Source organism: Myxocyprinus asiaticus, chromosome 4 (assembly GCF_019703515.2).
Source record: "Myxocyprinus asiaticus isolate MX2 ecotype Aquarium Trade chromosome 4, UBuf_Myxa_2, whole genome shotgun sequence".
Lineage (NCBI taxonomy): Eukaryota > Metazoa > Chordata > Actinopteri > Cypriniformes > Catostomidae > Myxocyprinus > Myxocyprinus asiaticus.
This window is the reverse complement of record NC_059347.1, coordinates 58,590,358-58,607,853: the sequence shown is the minus strand read 5'-3', so window position 1 is coordinate 58,607,853 and position 17,496 is coordinate 58,590,358. Positions and strand designations below refer to the sequence as shown.

Below are 17,496 nucleotides of genomic sequence, written 5' to 3'. Positions count from 1 at the left end.
GTGTGTATGTGTGCTAGCACAGTGCAAAATCTCAGGAGAGGCTTTGGCTTCAGCTATGTAGCTGCCTCGGAAATGCAATCAAGTTTATTTTCCTCAATCCGATTAGTTGCTTTGGCAATCCATACTAATTACAGCCAGGGAATTGTGTAGCGTTGCACTTCTCCATGCTGTCAGCATTTGAGAGCTAATCTCCACAATCTACCGCCAAACCGAGCAGCACAGTAGTGTATCGCCAAACACACAAAAACAGTTTGCATCACTTTCACGCATCAATGAGTTTATGTTTACATGCACCTTCTCACACTGATTATGCTTAAGCCGGCAATGTGTGTGGACATCCTTTATCGGTGAAATGACATACAAGGCGTAAGAATAAACCGATCGACACAGGTAGATTAGCATGCATGTAAAATAGAGGTAGACCGATACATCGGTTCCGATAGTTGATTTTTGGAACTATCGTTATTGGCAAAAATCTATGGCGATAGTTTTTTCATCATTTCGTCATTTCAAAATAATAGTCCCAGGTATGTTTCAGGCTTGTTTATACTTAAACGTCCCATGTTATGCACCAAATCTTACTTTTGGGATTTTGGTTGAACAATAAACTGCATCTGGAATTTTATACATTTAGGACTCTTTGTCTGTGCCCATCATAGTAAGGAAAGAATAAGACTTTTGTTTTTTTACATTCTATAAATAAATTTTCAAAAATTATCGGCTGATTAATCAGTTATCTGCCTTTCCCCACCACCTTAGTTATCGGTATCGGTAATATCCACTGTCGGTTGACCTCTAATGTAAACACCCGCATCATTACCGGCTTATCCGATATACGCACATGTTGTGTGCATGTTTCTTCACATTTTGACATTAAAAGTAGAGGATAAAGTGATTATTCAAAGCTCATGTAAACAGTTTTTTTCTTTTTTGTTTTGCCTGATTTTTTTAAATAAGCTAATTTTTGGGAGTTATCAGGGTATTGGTGTGCATGTAACGGGTTCAATGACGCACTCAAGCACTCAGATGCGACCCTCTTCCGAATAATTTTCAATTGTCCTTGAGTTGATTCTAGTGGCCGACCAATATGGATTTGTTAATGGCCAATGCCAATACAGATATCTAGGCATGGTGGCTGATCAGCGATATAATGCTGATATATATATATATATATATATATATATATATATATATATATATATATATATATATAGTGCAATTTAATGACAGTAAATTAAGTGTACATTAAATGGCTTAAATGAAATGAGCACTTATTTCACACAATATTATAAACAGAAATTTTTTATTATTGGACAAGTGACGACTGTTATCAATGGTGATCATCTCTAAATATAAGCCTGAGCGATTGGTGTACAGTACTGTGCAAATGTCTTAGGCACATAAGATATTTCACAAAAACTTTTGTCTTAAGATGATTATTTATATCTTCAGCTTTATTGAGTCAAAATGAAATATACATTTTAGACTCCCAAACATTCATTTTGCAAATAGAAAAGATAAGAATAGAAGAACAGGGAGCCCTGCAACAGATGTCATGGCTCCACAGAGACCCCCACCTGAACATTGTGTCAGTCTGAGATTACATAAAGAGACAGAAGCAATTGAGACAGATTAAATAGATAGAAGAACTGTGGTGAATTCTCCAAGAAGCTTGGAACATCCTATCTTCCAACAACCAAGAAAAACTGTGTCCAGGTGTACCTAGAAGAATTGGTGCTGTTTTGAAGGCAAAAGTGGTCACACGAAATACTGATTTAGCTTTTTTTTTTTTTTTTTACTGGACTTTGTATGACGTTAATTTATAAATGAAAACTATTCATGGCATTATTTTTGAAGAAATCCTCACTAGGCAACATTTTTCACAAATGCCTAAAACTTTTGCACAGTACTGTATCTCTAGTTTTTTCATGATACACACCAAAAAAAACAAAAACATTTTTATATTCAAAACTGTTAACATATGTCCAAAACATATTTGAAATTAAGGGGCATATGAAGTATAAACGTACATACCAAAAGTATATGAATTTAGGGCTGCACAATTAATCAAATAAATAACTGAGATATAATTCCATCTACCACAATTAACTAATCATAAAAGGTGCCAATTATAAAAGTCCATCTAGGTCTGCCCATGTTGCATCCAAATTTTTTATGTGTGATTTTATCATTTGGTTTTGCAGCGGTTAAACATTGTAACCAATCACAGATAAGTATGTTGCTAGCTTCTGTGTATAATTTTATAAAAATTTTAATAACAGGTTTGTTTTTCTAAGAGGGCAAATGTGAAGTTGAATGATAAAACATTAAATGATAAAACAGCAATAAAGTAATTCAGAAACAGTTCTCGGCATGTTTTGGATTTGTAGCCGACATAAAATATGGCATGCTGTAATATGAATGTAAATTCTATTAATCAAAACTAAGCTCCAAGCCATAAAATGACATTAGTTTTCTTTTCAAAAGGATGTGATTCTATATGTTTTCATTCCTTTTCTGTTTCTACTGCCACAACCTCCTTAAAAAAAGAATAATCGTTGAGTTTAGCAGATTTAATCACTGTATGATTGATATAACTTGTAAGTACATCACTAAACAAGCAGATTAGAACTGAATGTACAATAAAATTGAAACAATTTCAGGAATGACTGAACATACAGATTGCTTAATGCAACCATTGCAAATTTGAATGAGCAAAACTGGTATGTTTATTATGCAGAATATCTGCAAAAGCCTGGACACACTTGACTGAAAGTTTCTCATGATTTTAAGATATTTTGTTATAAAGGCTTATACTTAAATGCTTCACATTAGATAGGTAATCAAATATAAATTGTGCCTATGCATGCATTTCTTTACAAAACTTAGTTACATTATTTTATAGTTTTAAACTGATTTTTTTTAAGCAATTGTTCAGCATACTTCAATACTGTTAGAAAAGCATAAAAAAGGTGTTAAAAAAAAAAAATAACAAAAAGAAGAGTAGGTTTGTCCCAACATTTGACTAGTAGTGTATTCCAAGGTAATGTACAACACATCCAAAAGTCTCCAACAGTCTTAAGATCCCTTAGAAACATCCCACCATTTGACTACAAACACACACTTTTCTTCAAAACTTACAAATGAGACTCTCACACATTTTGAACACTAGGAAAGTGTTTCTTTAGATTGTTGGTGCTTGACTAACACTGGAGAAAATGACTGTCAGTACAACAGACGACCGTCTGTTAGTAGTTTAGCCTTATTTTTATGAGATTGGACAATATGACCTCTCATTTCCAGCACTCCAACACCCCTCTTTCAACCTATCCTCTTTCACTCTTTTTTTCTGAGGGCCCATAGCATGAAAAAACACTCTCAGCATGACACATTCTTCTGTTTTCAACATGGAATCTCCCAAACTCTCATTCTCTCTCATGATATCTTCATTTCTCCGCATGGATGGCAAAGGCAAGAAATACGGAAATCACAGAAAGACACAGAAATCTGTTATATTATAACGGAAAGCATAGAGAAGCTTTACTATCACATGCACAACTTTACAACCACATCAAATATAAAACAGCGCCTACTGCCATCTGCTTTACAGACTGCTGACGATTCTTTTGCAGTTTTTCCCGAATCGCTAAACACAGCCAAAAGGTGACCATGAGCTGTTTACACAATAGTCTTATCATTCAAAATAGGTTCCTCTTGTTGCGATTCCTCCCCATGCAGTCTTTCAGACCACGACTGAGTGACCTAATACCCCACAGCAACCCCCATGAAAACATTAACACAACAGAGGCTCAAATAGCATCCGAAAGGGCCATTTAAACCCATCAATACATCATTAACACAATTATTACAATTAGATACACACTGGTTGTGATAATTCTAACAGAAAACAACCTGTGTTATAGCCTAACTGTTATGGAGTTGTGCTTTGAAAGTAACATACAGTTGTGCTTAAAAGTTTGCATACCCTGGCAGAAATTGTGAAATTTTGGCATTGATTTTTATTTAAGGATAGTGATCATATGAAGCCATTTATTATCACATAGTTGTTTGGTTCCTTTTTAAATCATAATGATAACAGAAATCACCCAAATGTCCCTGATCAAAAGTTTACATACCCTTGAATGTTTGGCCTTGTTACAGACACACAAGGTGACACACACCGGTTTAAATGGCAATTAAAGGTTAATTTCCCACACCTGTGGCTTTTTAAATTGCAATTAGTGTCTGTGTATAAATTGTCAATGAGTTTGTTAGCTCTCACGTGGATGCACTGAGCAGGCTAGATACTGAGCCATGGGGAGCAGAAAAGAACTGTCAAAAGACCTGCGTAACAAGGTAAAGGAACTATATTAAGATGGAAAAGGATATAAAAAGATATCCAAAGCCTTGAAAATGCCTGTCAGTACTGTTCAATCACTTATTAAGAAGTGGAAAATTCGGGGATCTCTTGATACCAAGCCAAGGTCAGGTAGACCAAGAAAGATTTCAGCCACAACTGCCAGAAGAATTGTTCGGGATACAAAGAAAAACCCACAGGTAACCTCAGGAGAAATACAGGCTGCTCTGGAAAAAGACGGTGTGGCTGTTTCAAGGAGCACAATACGACGATACTTGAACAAAAATGAGCTGTATGGTCGAGTTGCCAGAAAAAAGCCTTTACTGCACCAATACCACAAAAAAGCCTGGTTACAAAATGCCCGACAACACCTTAACACGCCTCACAGCTTCTGGCACACTTAATTTGGAGTGACGAGACCAAAATAGAGCTTTATGGTCACAACCATAAGCGCTATGTTTGGAGAGGGGTCAACAAGGCCTATAGTGAAAAGAATACCATCCCCACTGTGAAGCATGGTGGTGGCTCACTGATGTTTTGGGGGGTGTGAGCTCTAAAATCACGGCAAGATAAATGCAGCATGTCATCAGAAAATACTGGCAGACAATTTGCATTCTACTGCGCGAAAGCTGCGCATGGGACACTCTTGGACATTCCAGCATGACAATGACCCTAAGCACAAGGCCAAGTTGACCCTGCAGTGGTTACAGCAGAGGTGAAGGTTCTGGAGTGGCCATCACAGTCTCCTGACCTTAATATTATCGAGCCACTCTGGGGAGATCTCAAACATGCGGTTCATGCAAGACGACCAAAGACTTTGCATGACCTGGAGGCATTTTGCCAAGACGAATGAGCAGCTATACCACCTCCAAGAATTTGGGGCCTCATAGACAACTATTACAAAAGACTGCATGCTGTCATTGGTGCTAAAGGGGCAATACACAGTATTAAGAACTAAGGGCTGGAATGAGACACACCCGGTCCCCAATCAGCCTGATGGGGCGCGCAAGGGATAAAGGCGGCCGGGGACGACAGTTCGAGAGAGAGAGAATTGCAGGCAGCTGTACTGTGTGTTTTTAGTTGTGTGTTTTGGTTGTGGTTTTTTTTGGTTAATAAATTGTTATTTAAGTTGTCAAGCCGGTTCTCGCCTCCTCCTTTCCACTGAACCCCCTTACACTGGTGCCGAAACCCGGGAAGGAGGAGGGATTCCCGTCGCAGGGTCCTCGACACTGCTGTCCACCCAGGGGAGCGCTGCTGCCGTCCGACGGGGGACGGAGTAGCCCGACCACCTGGACGCGGGGAACGGCCGCCGTCCGCGAGGCGAGTGGGGACGGGACTCCCCGACCGCCTGGAGCGAGGGAGCTGTTGCCGGGGGCGGAGGAGTGCCCTGCCGTCCTCCGGGAACGCGGAGGGGTCGAGAGAAGACCGCCGTCCGCGGGGGGAGGAGGGAAGCGACTTCCCGACCGCCTGGAGTGGTAGGGCCGCTGCCAGGGGCGGAGGAGAGTCCCCATGGGACTCTTTTTCTCTCTCTCCTCTCTCTCTCTCTCTCTGTCGCTCCGTGTTGGCCTTTCCCTCGCCATTTTGTGTTGTTTTTTCCCCTCCTGTCTCCTCCCAGGTCGAGGAAGGCGGGGAGGACCCGCCGGCAGTCGGGGCATAAGGCACGCCCCCCCCGTAGAGGAAGGGTGGGGGGGGATGTACGTCATGCCGGGGGCTCCCCGGCCTGAGGCAACGCCGGGAGGAGTGTAGAGCCGAGGAGGGCGGGGCCGGGCTGGAATGAGACACACCCGGTCCCCAATCAGCCTGATGGGGCGCGCGAGGGATAAAGGCGGCCGGGGACGACAGTTCGAGAGAGAGAGAATTGCAGGCAGCTGTACTGTGTGTTTTTAGTTGTGTGTTTTGTTGTGTTTTTTTTGGTTAATAAATTGCTATTTAAGTTGTCAAGCCGGTTCTCGCCTTCTCCTTTCCACTGAACCCCCTTACAGCAAACTTTTGAGCACAACTGTACATGACAATGGTTTACGATTAATGTCTTAGCAATCAGAATCAGATTGCTCTGTACACCATGTTTGCATAGGTTTGGAGCTTGCTTTAGTTGTGCAGCAAATTAACAACTGTAAAATTCACAAAGTTAAACTTAAAGTACAAATAATACTAAGTATATCAGAACATCAATACAGAGCGCCGATTGTAGGCTGTTCTAGAGTAGAGGTGTAAGCCGCAGCAGTATTTCCTACAGGATTTCGGTCAACCTCATAATCACGTTAGAATACCAACATTTCAGCAAATTTATTTTTACTTGGCTTATACATATCGCAGCAGTTACTCTAACACTAGAGGAGTTACAACAACTTTTATTTACTTTCACACAAATCTTGAATAAAAAATCTCAAGTGCCCCGTTCCTCACACAATACTACTTTATGACATCGAAACACTTTTACTAAAGCACATGATTTCTAACATTTACATTACAGGAACAACTACATTTACAAGCTTGTTTAAGCGTGGTGAAATTGCATGGTAGCTCAAATGACAGAGCATTGCACTTGAGCGTTGTGATGTGAAGGGCCGGGGTACGAGTCCTGAAGAGCACAGGACGCAAGTTGACACGTGAGCCAAAAGTGGCATAGACACACCACAAATATGAGGTGGTGGCTTCAGCAAGTGCATTTTTCATCTCACATTTGCTTTTCATTAAACTATCGGTTTGTTTTAGGTTTAGGGTAGGGAGGTAGGTTTTATTGATGTAAAACTCAATAAAGCATTAACTTTAAAAATTTTACTTGCTTTTAGTGCCACACAGTGGACATTTTACCTCGGAACTGCCGCAGTACGTATAAGGAACCGTGTAATGTAATTTTGCAAAAATGTCACCAATTATGTTATTTTCTTGAGATCAGGCTGATTTTGGTTTTACCCACAACCCCTGAAAATGGTCCGAACAACTTATACTCTTTTTTTCAACAAATTATTATGTGTTTTGTGTGTTTTTCCTTAAAATATTATTACACAAAAAAACACTGCAGATATATATTTTATTAAACATTGTCAAATGTAAAGCCAGTCAATAATAGACTGATTTATGTTTCACTAACCTTACAAATATGCATTTTTGACTCTACATCCCAAAAAAAAACACATCAACAGCAATGGTCTCTGCTCATTTTTGGAGTTGGATGTAATAAGCTGCGGCTCAGCTGAGATGTCATACTGATTACTTCCATGATTCATCCAATGATTCCTCTGTTTGATTTAAGCCACGTCTAAACTAACACATTTTCACTTGAAAAATTATTTATTTAGCTACATTTACACCTCACATCCACACTGGAGAGGCTCTTTCTTCCACCGAAAATGGAGACTTTGGAAAACACTTTTCATTACCGCATACTTTGGAAAATGATGAGTATTAGGAAACCAAAAAGGGAGTTTTTCAACAGCAGTTACGGCATAATGTTGATTACCACAAACATAATTATTCTGACTCATAACTCCATTTCTATAAAAAAGCAAAAATCTGGGTTACAATGAGGTACTTCATGAAGTGGATGAGTCAAAAGTATAGCCACAAGACGTAAACAATATGCGTGTTAACATGATTTTAGTTTGAGAAAATACTTACTAACCTTTTCTGTGTAAAGTTATATTACATTTTACAACTTTGTTGCCATGACAATGTAACGCCCTAAAACGTCCGTAATAATGACAATTAAAGGTGCATTCAGTAGTTTGGAGCTAATTTAAAACGTTTTACACATTAACAAATGAATTGTGTTTTTGTGAAGAGTGATCTGAATGGTGTGCACTCACATGAGATGAAGACTGTACTCATAACAGTTTTCTATAACAAAGCGTTTTTATTATACATGGTGCAGGTCACCCCTTCAATGTGTTTTGCCATGTTGAAATCACATGACCTGCTGTGTTTCACTAAACGTCGAAGAAGATAATCATCATGCTCATTGGCTGCCGCCTATGTAGATACGCATGTCTATGCTTATGTAGCACACAGTGTTGTTTGGTGATGCGAAGAGCGAAAAGAATACAATGGAACAAATACAACAGGAGATTCAGTAGCTGTACTGCCGAAGAAGCGATAGAAAGACCGGCAAAGGTAAAAAACTAGAGTAAACATCGGTACGGCATCTACGTCTTCATTCGTTTAGAGCAAAGTAGCTTGGCACAGCGATTGTTGTGGATTATGTGTAAACCAGTAAATGGAAAAATAAATAAATAAAATGAAATAGATAAAAAACGATTCTTTGTCTTCATTTGTGTAGTGCAAAGTAGCTTGGCACAGCGATTGTTGTGGATTTTGTGTAAACCACGATGTTGGTTTGCTTGGAAACAAAATGAGTTTGTAAAATTCAGTACTCATGGACATGCTAAATTTCATCATCAAAAACAATTCTAATCTTTCCTTCACTTCGACATTCTGCATCACTAGATAATGAGGTTTTACGCTAAGCAGTTCTCTAATAAAGATAATTTATTTAATTTTTTTACAATCTCAATATTACTAGAACAATTTTGATGATAAACTTTTGAGTAATTTTCTATATTTATCCTATGTTCTACATCTGTATGATCAAGTGGATGTCGCTAAAAACCTAAGCAGTTCGGCAAAGTTATACACAACTAGCTAACTGAATCATAGATATGAAATCAGCCAGTTAGGAGGTATTAGCCTGCTAGTGGCCACCTAACCCTGCTGTCATGTAAACATGTAATGAGGCTAGGTAGCCACTAGCTAGCTAGCTAGCTAGCTAGCTAGCTATCCTGCTAATATAATATTGTTGTGTACTGAACAAGACAGCACTGACAAAGAAATGCAGCTACCGACTGAACACAACAGCAACTCCGACATCAACACCATTGCTGTTTATTTATGCATTATTTAGTTAACCCTTGTGCAACCTTCGGGACATTTTTGTCTTTTTGGTCATTTTGGCTGTGTTAATGCCAACAGCATATATTTTGCCAAAGGTGTGTATTTTTGGGGGAATTTTGATATTTCAATCTCTGTGAAATATATATACCTATAATACATCTATAATACACTGTGTACACAAAATAGTTACACTCAGGACCTTCAGGAAAAAAATTTCCCCATTGAAACTCATTAAAACTGCAATATTTGATCCCAGTGCCATTAAAGCATAAAATCACGAATTATATGGTATTATGCTTTCATTCCGGAGCCCTGGCTTCAAAATTTACATTTTTAATATTTTCCACCAGATGGCGCCATTTTTCTCATGTTTAGCCTATGGAGTAAATACATGCTTTTTCCCTATTTTCTGTTTGCTGTATTATAGAGCACTGCAGGCCAACTGAATAAATGATGCAGCTAAAAAATGTGTGGGTGTGTTGGTATGGATGTCAGAGTGTGTTTTGTATGTGTGTATTGAGAAATTTGTGTGTGTGTAAAAAACAAATGTGGCATTATGTAAACAAACTGGCATTTAAAGGGTTAAAATCCTGAAAATTAATGAATATTTGGTAGATAGTGAAAGTGGAAAATAATAATATATAATATTTTTATGCCCGTTTTTTGACGCTGACATTTTTGTCCTCAAAGGTCCAGAGTTTTTTGGGGTTTTTTATCTGACACTGCACAAAAAATAATAATGCATCTAAATCAATGTTGTTGTTAATCACTGACATATCCCAGACTGTGATAATCCGAAAAAATTTCCCCTTAGCATTTAGTTTATGGAAAATAATTCATTTTTTGTGTTTTTATTTTAATTTTATTTTTTTCATAAAAAACAACAGTGGCATTATATAAACAAACTGGCATTTAAAGGGTTCAAATCCTGAAAATGAATGAATATTTGGTAGTTATGATCAGAACTGATGTTGGTTAAAAAAATTAACTAACTGAAAGATTTTGAAAAATTATTGAAAAATAAAATGAATATTTAATATTATTATGGCAGTTTTTTGACGCAGACATTTTTGTCCTCTAAGGACCTCTGAGTAACTTTTTTTAAATTGACGCACAAGGGTTGAATGTGTATAATCCACAGCGCTGTCATGTCAAAGAAAAATTGACACAGGCAAGAAAGTCTTTCAGTTGATGTAATAACTTATAGGCTACAGAAATTTCATCATGTACAGGTTACGTAGCTGACACGTTTCATGCCAAAACCTGGAAGAAGAGCAATGCAGGAGACTTAAAAACGAATGACCACAAGGAGAGTGAGTCAAACGTCCGCTGAAGACGATGAAATCGTGGCCAAAAGAGGTTTCACATCTTAGGATGTTGGATAAAACCTTAACTGAGTATACTTCTTGATCTTTAAATTAAAAAGGCAGATTACCCTGTGTTGCTTCCTTGTAAACAATTAATGGTGTTAAATGTATATCTTGATAAATATCGATATCAAACTATTTAAAAAAAATATTTGGCCATATCGCCCAACCCTAGGGACGAGTCAGAATTGCTCTTTGTGTGGTAATTATCAACATTATACCACAAATACTGTCGATTAAATTCAACTTGCATCGAACCTGTAATATTCCTTTAATGGCCGTGGTTATGAGTGTGCAACTTGCTCACTCTCAGAGAACCAACAAAGTTGTTATGGTGACAGAAGTCCCACGTGGCGACCAAACCCAAGAGGTGGCCCCGGTGACTAAAATGTTTCCAGGCTCTGTCTCAGTGCAGCAGTGGTGTTTAAGTCACCATTAATAGCTACAAAAACCCTTCCTCCAAAAACCATCTACAAAATGTTCCAAGCTATACCAGAGAATGCATCCAAACACGATTTAGTGGCCTCATTGATCAGTTCTAATTCTCTTACCTGAAAAGATGAGGAACAAGCCACAACACAGCCCAAATATTAATACAAACAAATACACAAAAAACTACCCCCCACACACACAGTTTGGAAGGGGGCGTCTGTGCCATCTTTGTATTAGAAGTCTGGCTGGTTTTGTGTGCAAACACACCCACATGCAATTCTGACAAAGAGCCACGAATGATGTCCTGGACTCACATATTCAAACACATCTTGGGCTCTTATTCAAACAGAGCTACTAGACAGCACGCCACTCCGTGCAATGTGGTCAAAAAGTTTGAGAGTGCAATATGTACGTGGTTACATTACATTACTGGCCTGCTTCATGTGGATTAACATCAGACCCTCATACAGTCTGTAAATTGTGATTAATATCTAATAACATAAAACGTTGAAAAAAGTACTCTCCATGTTTCCACGATGGTATTAGATGGAAATATTTTGATATATACCATGGGAGTCAAATGGTATGGTAAAGTACCTAAAGGAATACCATGGTATTACCATAGTTTGCATCAGTGGTTCACAACTGGTGGGTCACGACCCAAAATTGGGTTGCAGATTTATTCTGATAGGGTCGTGGAAATAGGGTCGCAAAAATAAACAATGCTAATAAAGCAAATAATAAAAGGCAAGTAACTATATAATAGTGCATTATTAGGATAGTAAAATAAATATGAAGAATAAATGCTCCTCATATCTTTTGTTGTTGATGTCAAACACTGTATATCCAGCCAAATTCTACAGTATTTTGGCGTAAATTCATCTGTCTCTTTGTTATTTGGTTAATATTAATATAATATTTGGCTTAGTGTGTGTTTAATATAATACGCTGGTGTTGTTATGCCTTTACAATATTGTAAATGTCCAAATCAGCTTACATCATGTTGATCATTTTGCATACTATGCAGTTAATATTAATTTAAAAAGGGACATTTTGTTTACTTATGTACGATTACTGCATAATCAATTGAGAACCACTGGGCGATATGTCTTAAAAAACTATATCTGGATATTTTTCAGCCTATTGACGATATTCAATATATATCTCGATAATTATGTATTTGCTCTAAAATGGCTCAAAAGTGTTTGTTTTGCTGTTGTTGTTGTTGTTGTTGGTATTTTTTTATCAGAGGAACCATCATTTCATCCAAACAGCCATTGTAGCCAAGTAGATTACATAAAGTAAGACATTAAATAAAAATCTAATAATTAGTTTTTCATTAAATAAACACAAGGGAGAATAAAATTCAATCATTTTCATTGATATGCACTTTATATTTATATTTCATACGCAATGATACATAGTAGCTTAATAAAAAGCATTATTTACCTTCAAATGTTTTTACTGTTCAAAGCTACTTCACTGACTTATTTTTGAAACCCCAGTTGAACATTGCATAATACTAAATTATTACTGTGGGACACGTCAGGTTGATTATTATAATAGAATGCTGAATTATCATTATTATTCTGATTATTAGATTTGCGTTATACAAAAGTAATATATTTCTTTCCTGTTTACTTCATCTTCACCTGGGGCTTTTATTTTTACACCAAAAGTGCTGCCGTATTTACCTCAACTTCACAAGGAGCTTTTATTTTGACACAGAAAAGGCAATGTGTATTTGACAGTTTACAATGTTCTGCATTTCCTGAAATGCTGTAATCTTCTTTTCTGTTATTCTGTGCCACATTTGTAGATTTGTATAATAACTTGTAACTGTTACTAACGTTTGGAATTGTGCAAATGCTTAAACCTGCATTACTTTGATTTCACAATGCACGTGAACTGATCTGAGAGCCCCTCAATGCAGGCACACAGATCAGCGCATCACTGGTTTGTTCTGAATCACACACAGACCATGTTTCTCTGTGTTTAAATCGCAGCCTTTTGTGGATTAATTATCACATATGACCAACTGTTATTTTGTTTAATTGTGCAGCTCTGAAGGATCATGAAATTAGTCTACTGATTCGCTCTTTATGAAAATTAATGGCCAGATGAAAGCATATTAAAATCAGCATGATATTCACAATATTGGTCAGATCTACATCATCAGCAAAATTATCTCGATTAAATTGTTAATATGCGATATATAGCGCCCAGCCCTACCACTAATGTAGACTAAAATTAGACACTCAAAAATGTTCTAGATGGTATAACCATAGTTTTCTACCCTAATATCAGTCCCAAAACTAACTAATTTTCTCAATTTTAAGAAAAAATGCTTTCCCACAGCATTCAGAATGTTGATTCTATTCTGGAAGATTTTTATGATTTAAATGCAAATGATAAAATGCAACTAATCATATAATCATGCAGTTAGAATAGCCAAATCAACAGGCCTATCTGTTTTTAAAAGGGAGGGGGAAATGCTCTCCATTTGTTTTGTTGTTGACGTCTAAGGCTTTGCGTCCAATTAAACAGTTTTGTTTTGTTTTTTTTGGCACAAACTCACGTTACTTGGTAATATTGCAAATAATAATACAATATAGTGTTGCCAAAATTACCGGTACTTCGGTACCAAGTCGGTACTAAAATAAAAAAGATGTAATGATACCAGTGATTCTACAGTACCGGTAGTACCGAACACCGACTTAATTCTTTACCCCCACACTGTCTTACTGACATACGACTGCTTTCAAATGCTCACATGCTTATTTGAGCGTGTGCTCTGTTGCTCCTTTTACACTGAAATGCACAACAAATCAAATTAAAATCATGATATGGCCTAGTGTGATTATTAAACCGCAAAATGCTGCAAGCTTAGTCTGTATGAGCTGCATAGACCGCTCATACACTGGAAACACCACAGACTATGAGAATCATTTGTGTTGTATGAGAGATGACAGAGCAGAGCACTAATCCACTCTGAAGCGTTATTTTTATATAATTGATATAATTACAGCATTTAACGATCACCACTGAGCCATGTAGCGAACTGTTTATCCGGAGAAGTTAAACTTCCGTCAAAATAAAAGCACGATTCATAATAAAAGCACGATTCATAATAAAAGCACGATTCATAATAAAAGCTAAACGCCTGAAATTGAAGAAATAGCAACAGAAATATATTATAACTGTATAGTAAAATGTAATCCTCACTGTAGAAATAATGATAATTATTCTTATTATGATAATAGATAATGATTAATGAATAATGATTTTAATAATAACAAAAACTAAGCAATATATCACAAGCAAAAGTGCTTTTGAACTGAATAAAAGTTTGTTAAAAAATGCAATGGCATGTTGACATGTAATTGTTCTAGTTTTTAAAAGTTTAAGCAATTTTTTTGGATTAGACACCATTTTGATAATGGAAATTAAATTAAACTATAAAACATGGAATTCTGGAAAAAATAATTTAAAAAATGGAAAAAATATTTGGGGAAAAAATAAATCAGATTTCAGTAGTGCCCTGCTTAAAAACAAACAAGTGTTAGAAACACTTGACGGAAACATGCATATCTTTTCATTTATTATTTACGTTGAAATTTAACTTTAGGCTAAAGGAGTGTGTTCAATAGCACGTTATCATATTAGCACATTTTTTTTCTTTGGTATCCAAAACCGTGAAATTTCACTGGTATCAGTACCGCCTACTGAAATTTTGGTACGGTGACAACACTAATACAATCTAATACAATAATTGTCTCTTGTGTTGGACTGGTCAAACACACTTCTGCTGCTGTTTATGCATTTAGAAAATTGATACTTTCCAATTTAGCTTATGCAGTTAATGGTCATATTAATACATTTCAATGTTCACTTTTAAGGATGTTTTGTTTATGTCTGTACGACAACGGTAAAAAAAAAAAAAAAAAAAAAAGAACTACTTATGCAGACTAAAAATAAATCACTCAAAAATGTTCTAGATGATATTACAGTAGTTGTCCATGGTTTATTTGTCTATTAATACTATGGTATTTGCAAAAATTATTAAATTTCACTGCCAGTCCCAAACGTAACCACATTTCTCAACCACTTACAGTTCTTAAAGTAGTTTTACCACAACATTTGGAATCCTGATCCTATTCCGGAAGATTTTAAAAAGTTTGAGCCTGCCCCGTTTCGCTCCCCTGGTTGCCATGGCGATGAAAAGCAAGAAAGAACGCTTTCATGTGGCGCGCGCTGCTGAGTGGTGGGACAGATCTCGCGCTGAATGCACGCGAGTACGCGCTAGTTAAAATTCTCTTGAAAACATAAACTACCACAAAGCACTGATCCCTTGAAAGTGCATATGTCTCGTAAGGGTGAATCCTAAGAGATTTTGAGGTGTCTCGCACTGCAACTGCTTCGAAAACAATGAAAAGGGAAGTAATTGAGCAGGTGGGACGACACACAGACCTACACACTTGCAAAAGAGCATGCTGGAACTTCTGGATTTTGTGTCTTTCAGAAAACACGTATGCAATAGGATGACACTGCTATGAAATATGTGCATAGATGCCATAAATGTTATCAAAAAAAACTCACTGTTTTCGAATCCAGCTCGTGTCTGTTTTGGGCCAAAACATTATCCACGCCGGCCTGGTCTACATAGGTGACAAATCCAAACCCCCTGTGCAAAAAAAATACACATTATGCATTAATAATGGAGTCACAAACAATCATGTCAGCAGTGTGGCGCGAGCCCGGGGATGCGTGCGTGCGTGCGCGCGCCTCCCCCTCTCACCTCGATCGCTTCGTAACCGGATCCCGCATCACCATACACTCCTTCACCTCGCCGAATTTACAGAAGTATTCTTTCAGCCCCTCTGGAGAAAGAAAATGCGATGCATTTAGAATATAACTCCAATTTCGCCTTAAACAGTGTACAGAAGCAACTATTAGTTTTGAGAGCGCCCATTTGTGTGATCACTTTGCATCAAAACAATAGTCCTTAATGCTTGCCCTTTGTAAACCTCTAGGAAAGATTATTATTATAAGTTAAACTGGGCATTTGAATAACAACACGGGTATCTAGTATACCCATGTGCTGTGCATGCACTAACAGAGACATTTTCCACAGGGCATGTTCGTGTTTATTCAAATACACTACAGAGCTTACAGTGCGCCCTTGCTTTCACCTCAAATCTCCACTATCTCATTATACATCCAGTGTAGATTGCGAGGAAGTACTTTAAGTGACATTACAGGAGCCCAGATAAGGTATATTATCTACTGATTTAGAAATAGTCCGATAAATGAACAAGGCTCGTGCGTGTTAAATGCATGCTTTGATTTCACGTTGCGTAAACTATTTGCTTTCTGTTTCTAGCTAAACAACCACATATCTAATTAAAGGAACATACACTGAAAGAAAAAAAAAATGATATGGGCTCGTATGCAATCATGTGCAGTGAAATCTGGCATTATGCACGAATGAGACTTTTAAGTGGGAAGTAGCACGCAGGACAAGAAAATCACGCATGTCTCACCTTGTGTCGTCTGCCAGCTCAGCCCGCCGATGAACATTTTGCTGAAAGGAGGAAAACAGTAAGCGAAAAGTCTTCAGAAACGTTATGGATTGTTGATGCACGTGGAAATACAGTAATGAAAGCAAAAAAAAAAAAACAAACAAAAAAAAAGACAATTAATAAAAGTGGAAAAGTGAAATTCGGCCATGTTGATGGTGTGATGGATGGATGGGGTGCCGTTATTTCCAATGCAGGCGCAGAGTTTATTTAAGTTAAATGAATGAATATCAGCCCCTTTTTGAACCGGGGACATAAAATATAACGATATAACACGATGGAAAGAATGTAACAGTTTCGAATGTAACAAATGGAAACAATGTTACAGAACGCGTCCTGTAAAGAGCGACCATGGAAACAATGTAACACACCGAGTGTCCTGCCTGGCTGTTACATTGTTTCCATTTTTCCTCTCTCGTGAAGGAACGCACGCTTGTCTCTCTTTAGTCTCCGGTAGTCGCTTTCCTTTCTCCAAAACTCCAAGGCTTATACATATCTCTCCAGTTCGCGATGAAAACTCAAGCGAAGCGTCCAGAAAGGGGGGCTTTACCAGGGGTCGTGCGGGGAGTCCTGTACGGACGACAGGCTGCTCTGACTCCCTTCCGTGTCCATTCCCGTGTCCTTCTGTTTCCCGGACTGCCAGCCGAAGAGGAGCCAGGAGTCTCCAACTCAAGAGCGGCTGGCCCGAGGGGGTGGGGGAGGGAGGGCCAGTCTGGAGGAGGAGGGGCCGAGCGTGGTTTGCGCACACTGTTAGACCCCGCCCCCCCTTCCCTCCCCCCTCCGACTCTCGTTGTGTGCCGCCCTTCTCACTCCTCGTGCTCTCCCACCTTGCGTTGTACAGGAGCAGAACCGAAATGTGGTCTGTCTGAAT

At 37.9% G+C, this 17,496-nt stretch overlaps 1 protein-coding gene across 1 annotated transcript in view; it reads right to left on the bottom strand.

Moving 5' to 3' along the window:
- Positions 1–17,286, bottom strand: part of LOC127440038 (RNA-binding protein Musashi homolog 1) — a 53,853-nt gene extending 36,567 nt beyond the window's left edge. The window contains exons 1-4 of the mRNA XM_051696414.1: positions 17,176–17,286; positions 16,590–16,630; positions 15,845–15,926; positions 15,646–15,730 (exon numbers count right to left, since the gene is read on the bottom strand). Of these exons, the coding sequence (XP_051552374.1) occupies positions 15,646–15,730; positions 15,845–15,926; positions 16,590–16,630; positions 17,176–17,237 (270 nt within the window). The 5' untranslated portion in view covers positions 17,238–17,286. The remainder of the gene's footprint in view (positions 1–15,645; positions 15,731–15,844; positions 15,927–16,589; positions 16,631–17,175) is intronic.
- Between the last annotated feature and the right edge of the window lie 210 nt (positions 17,287–17,496).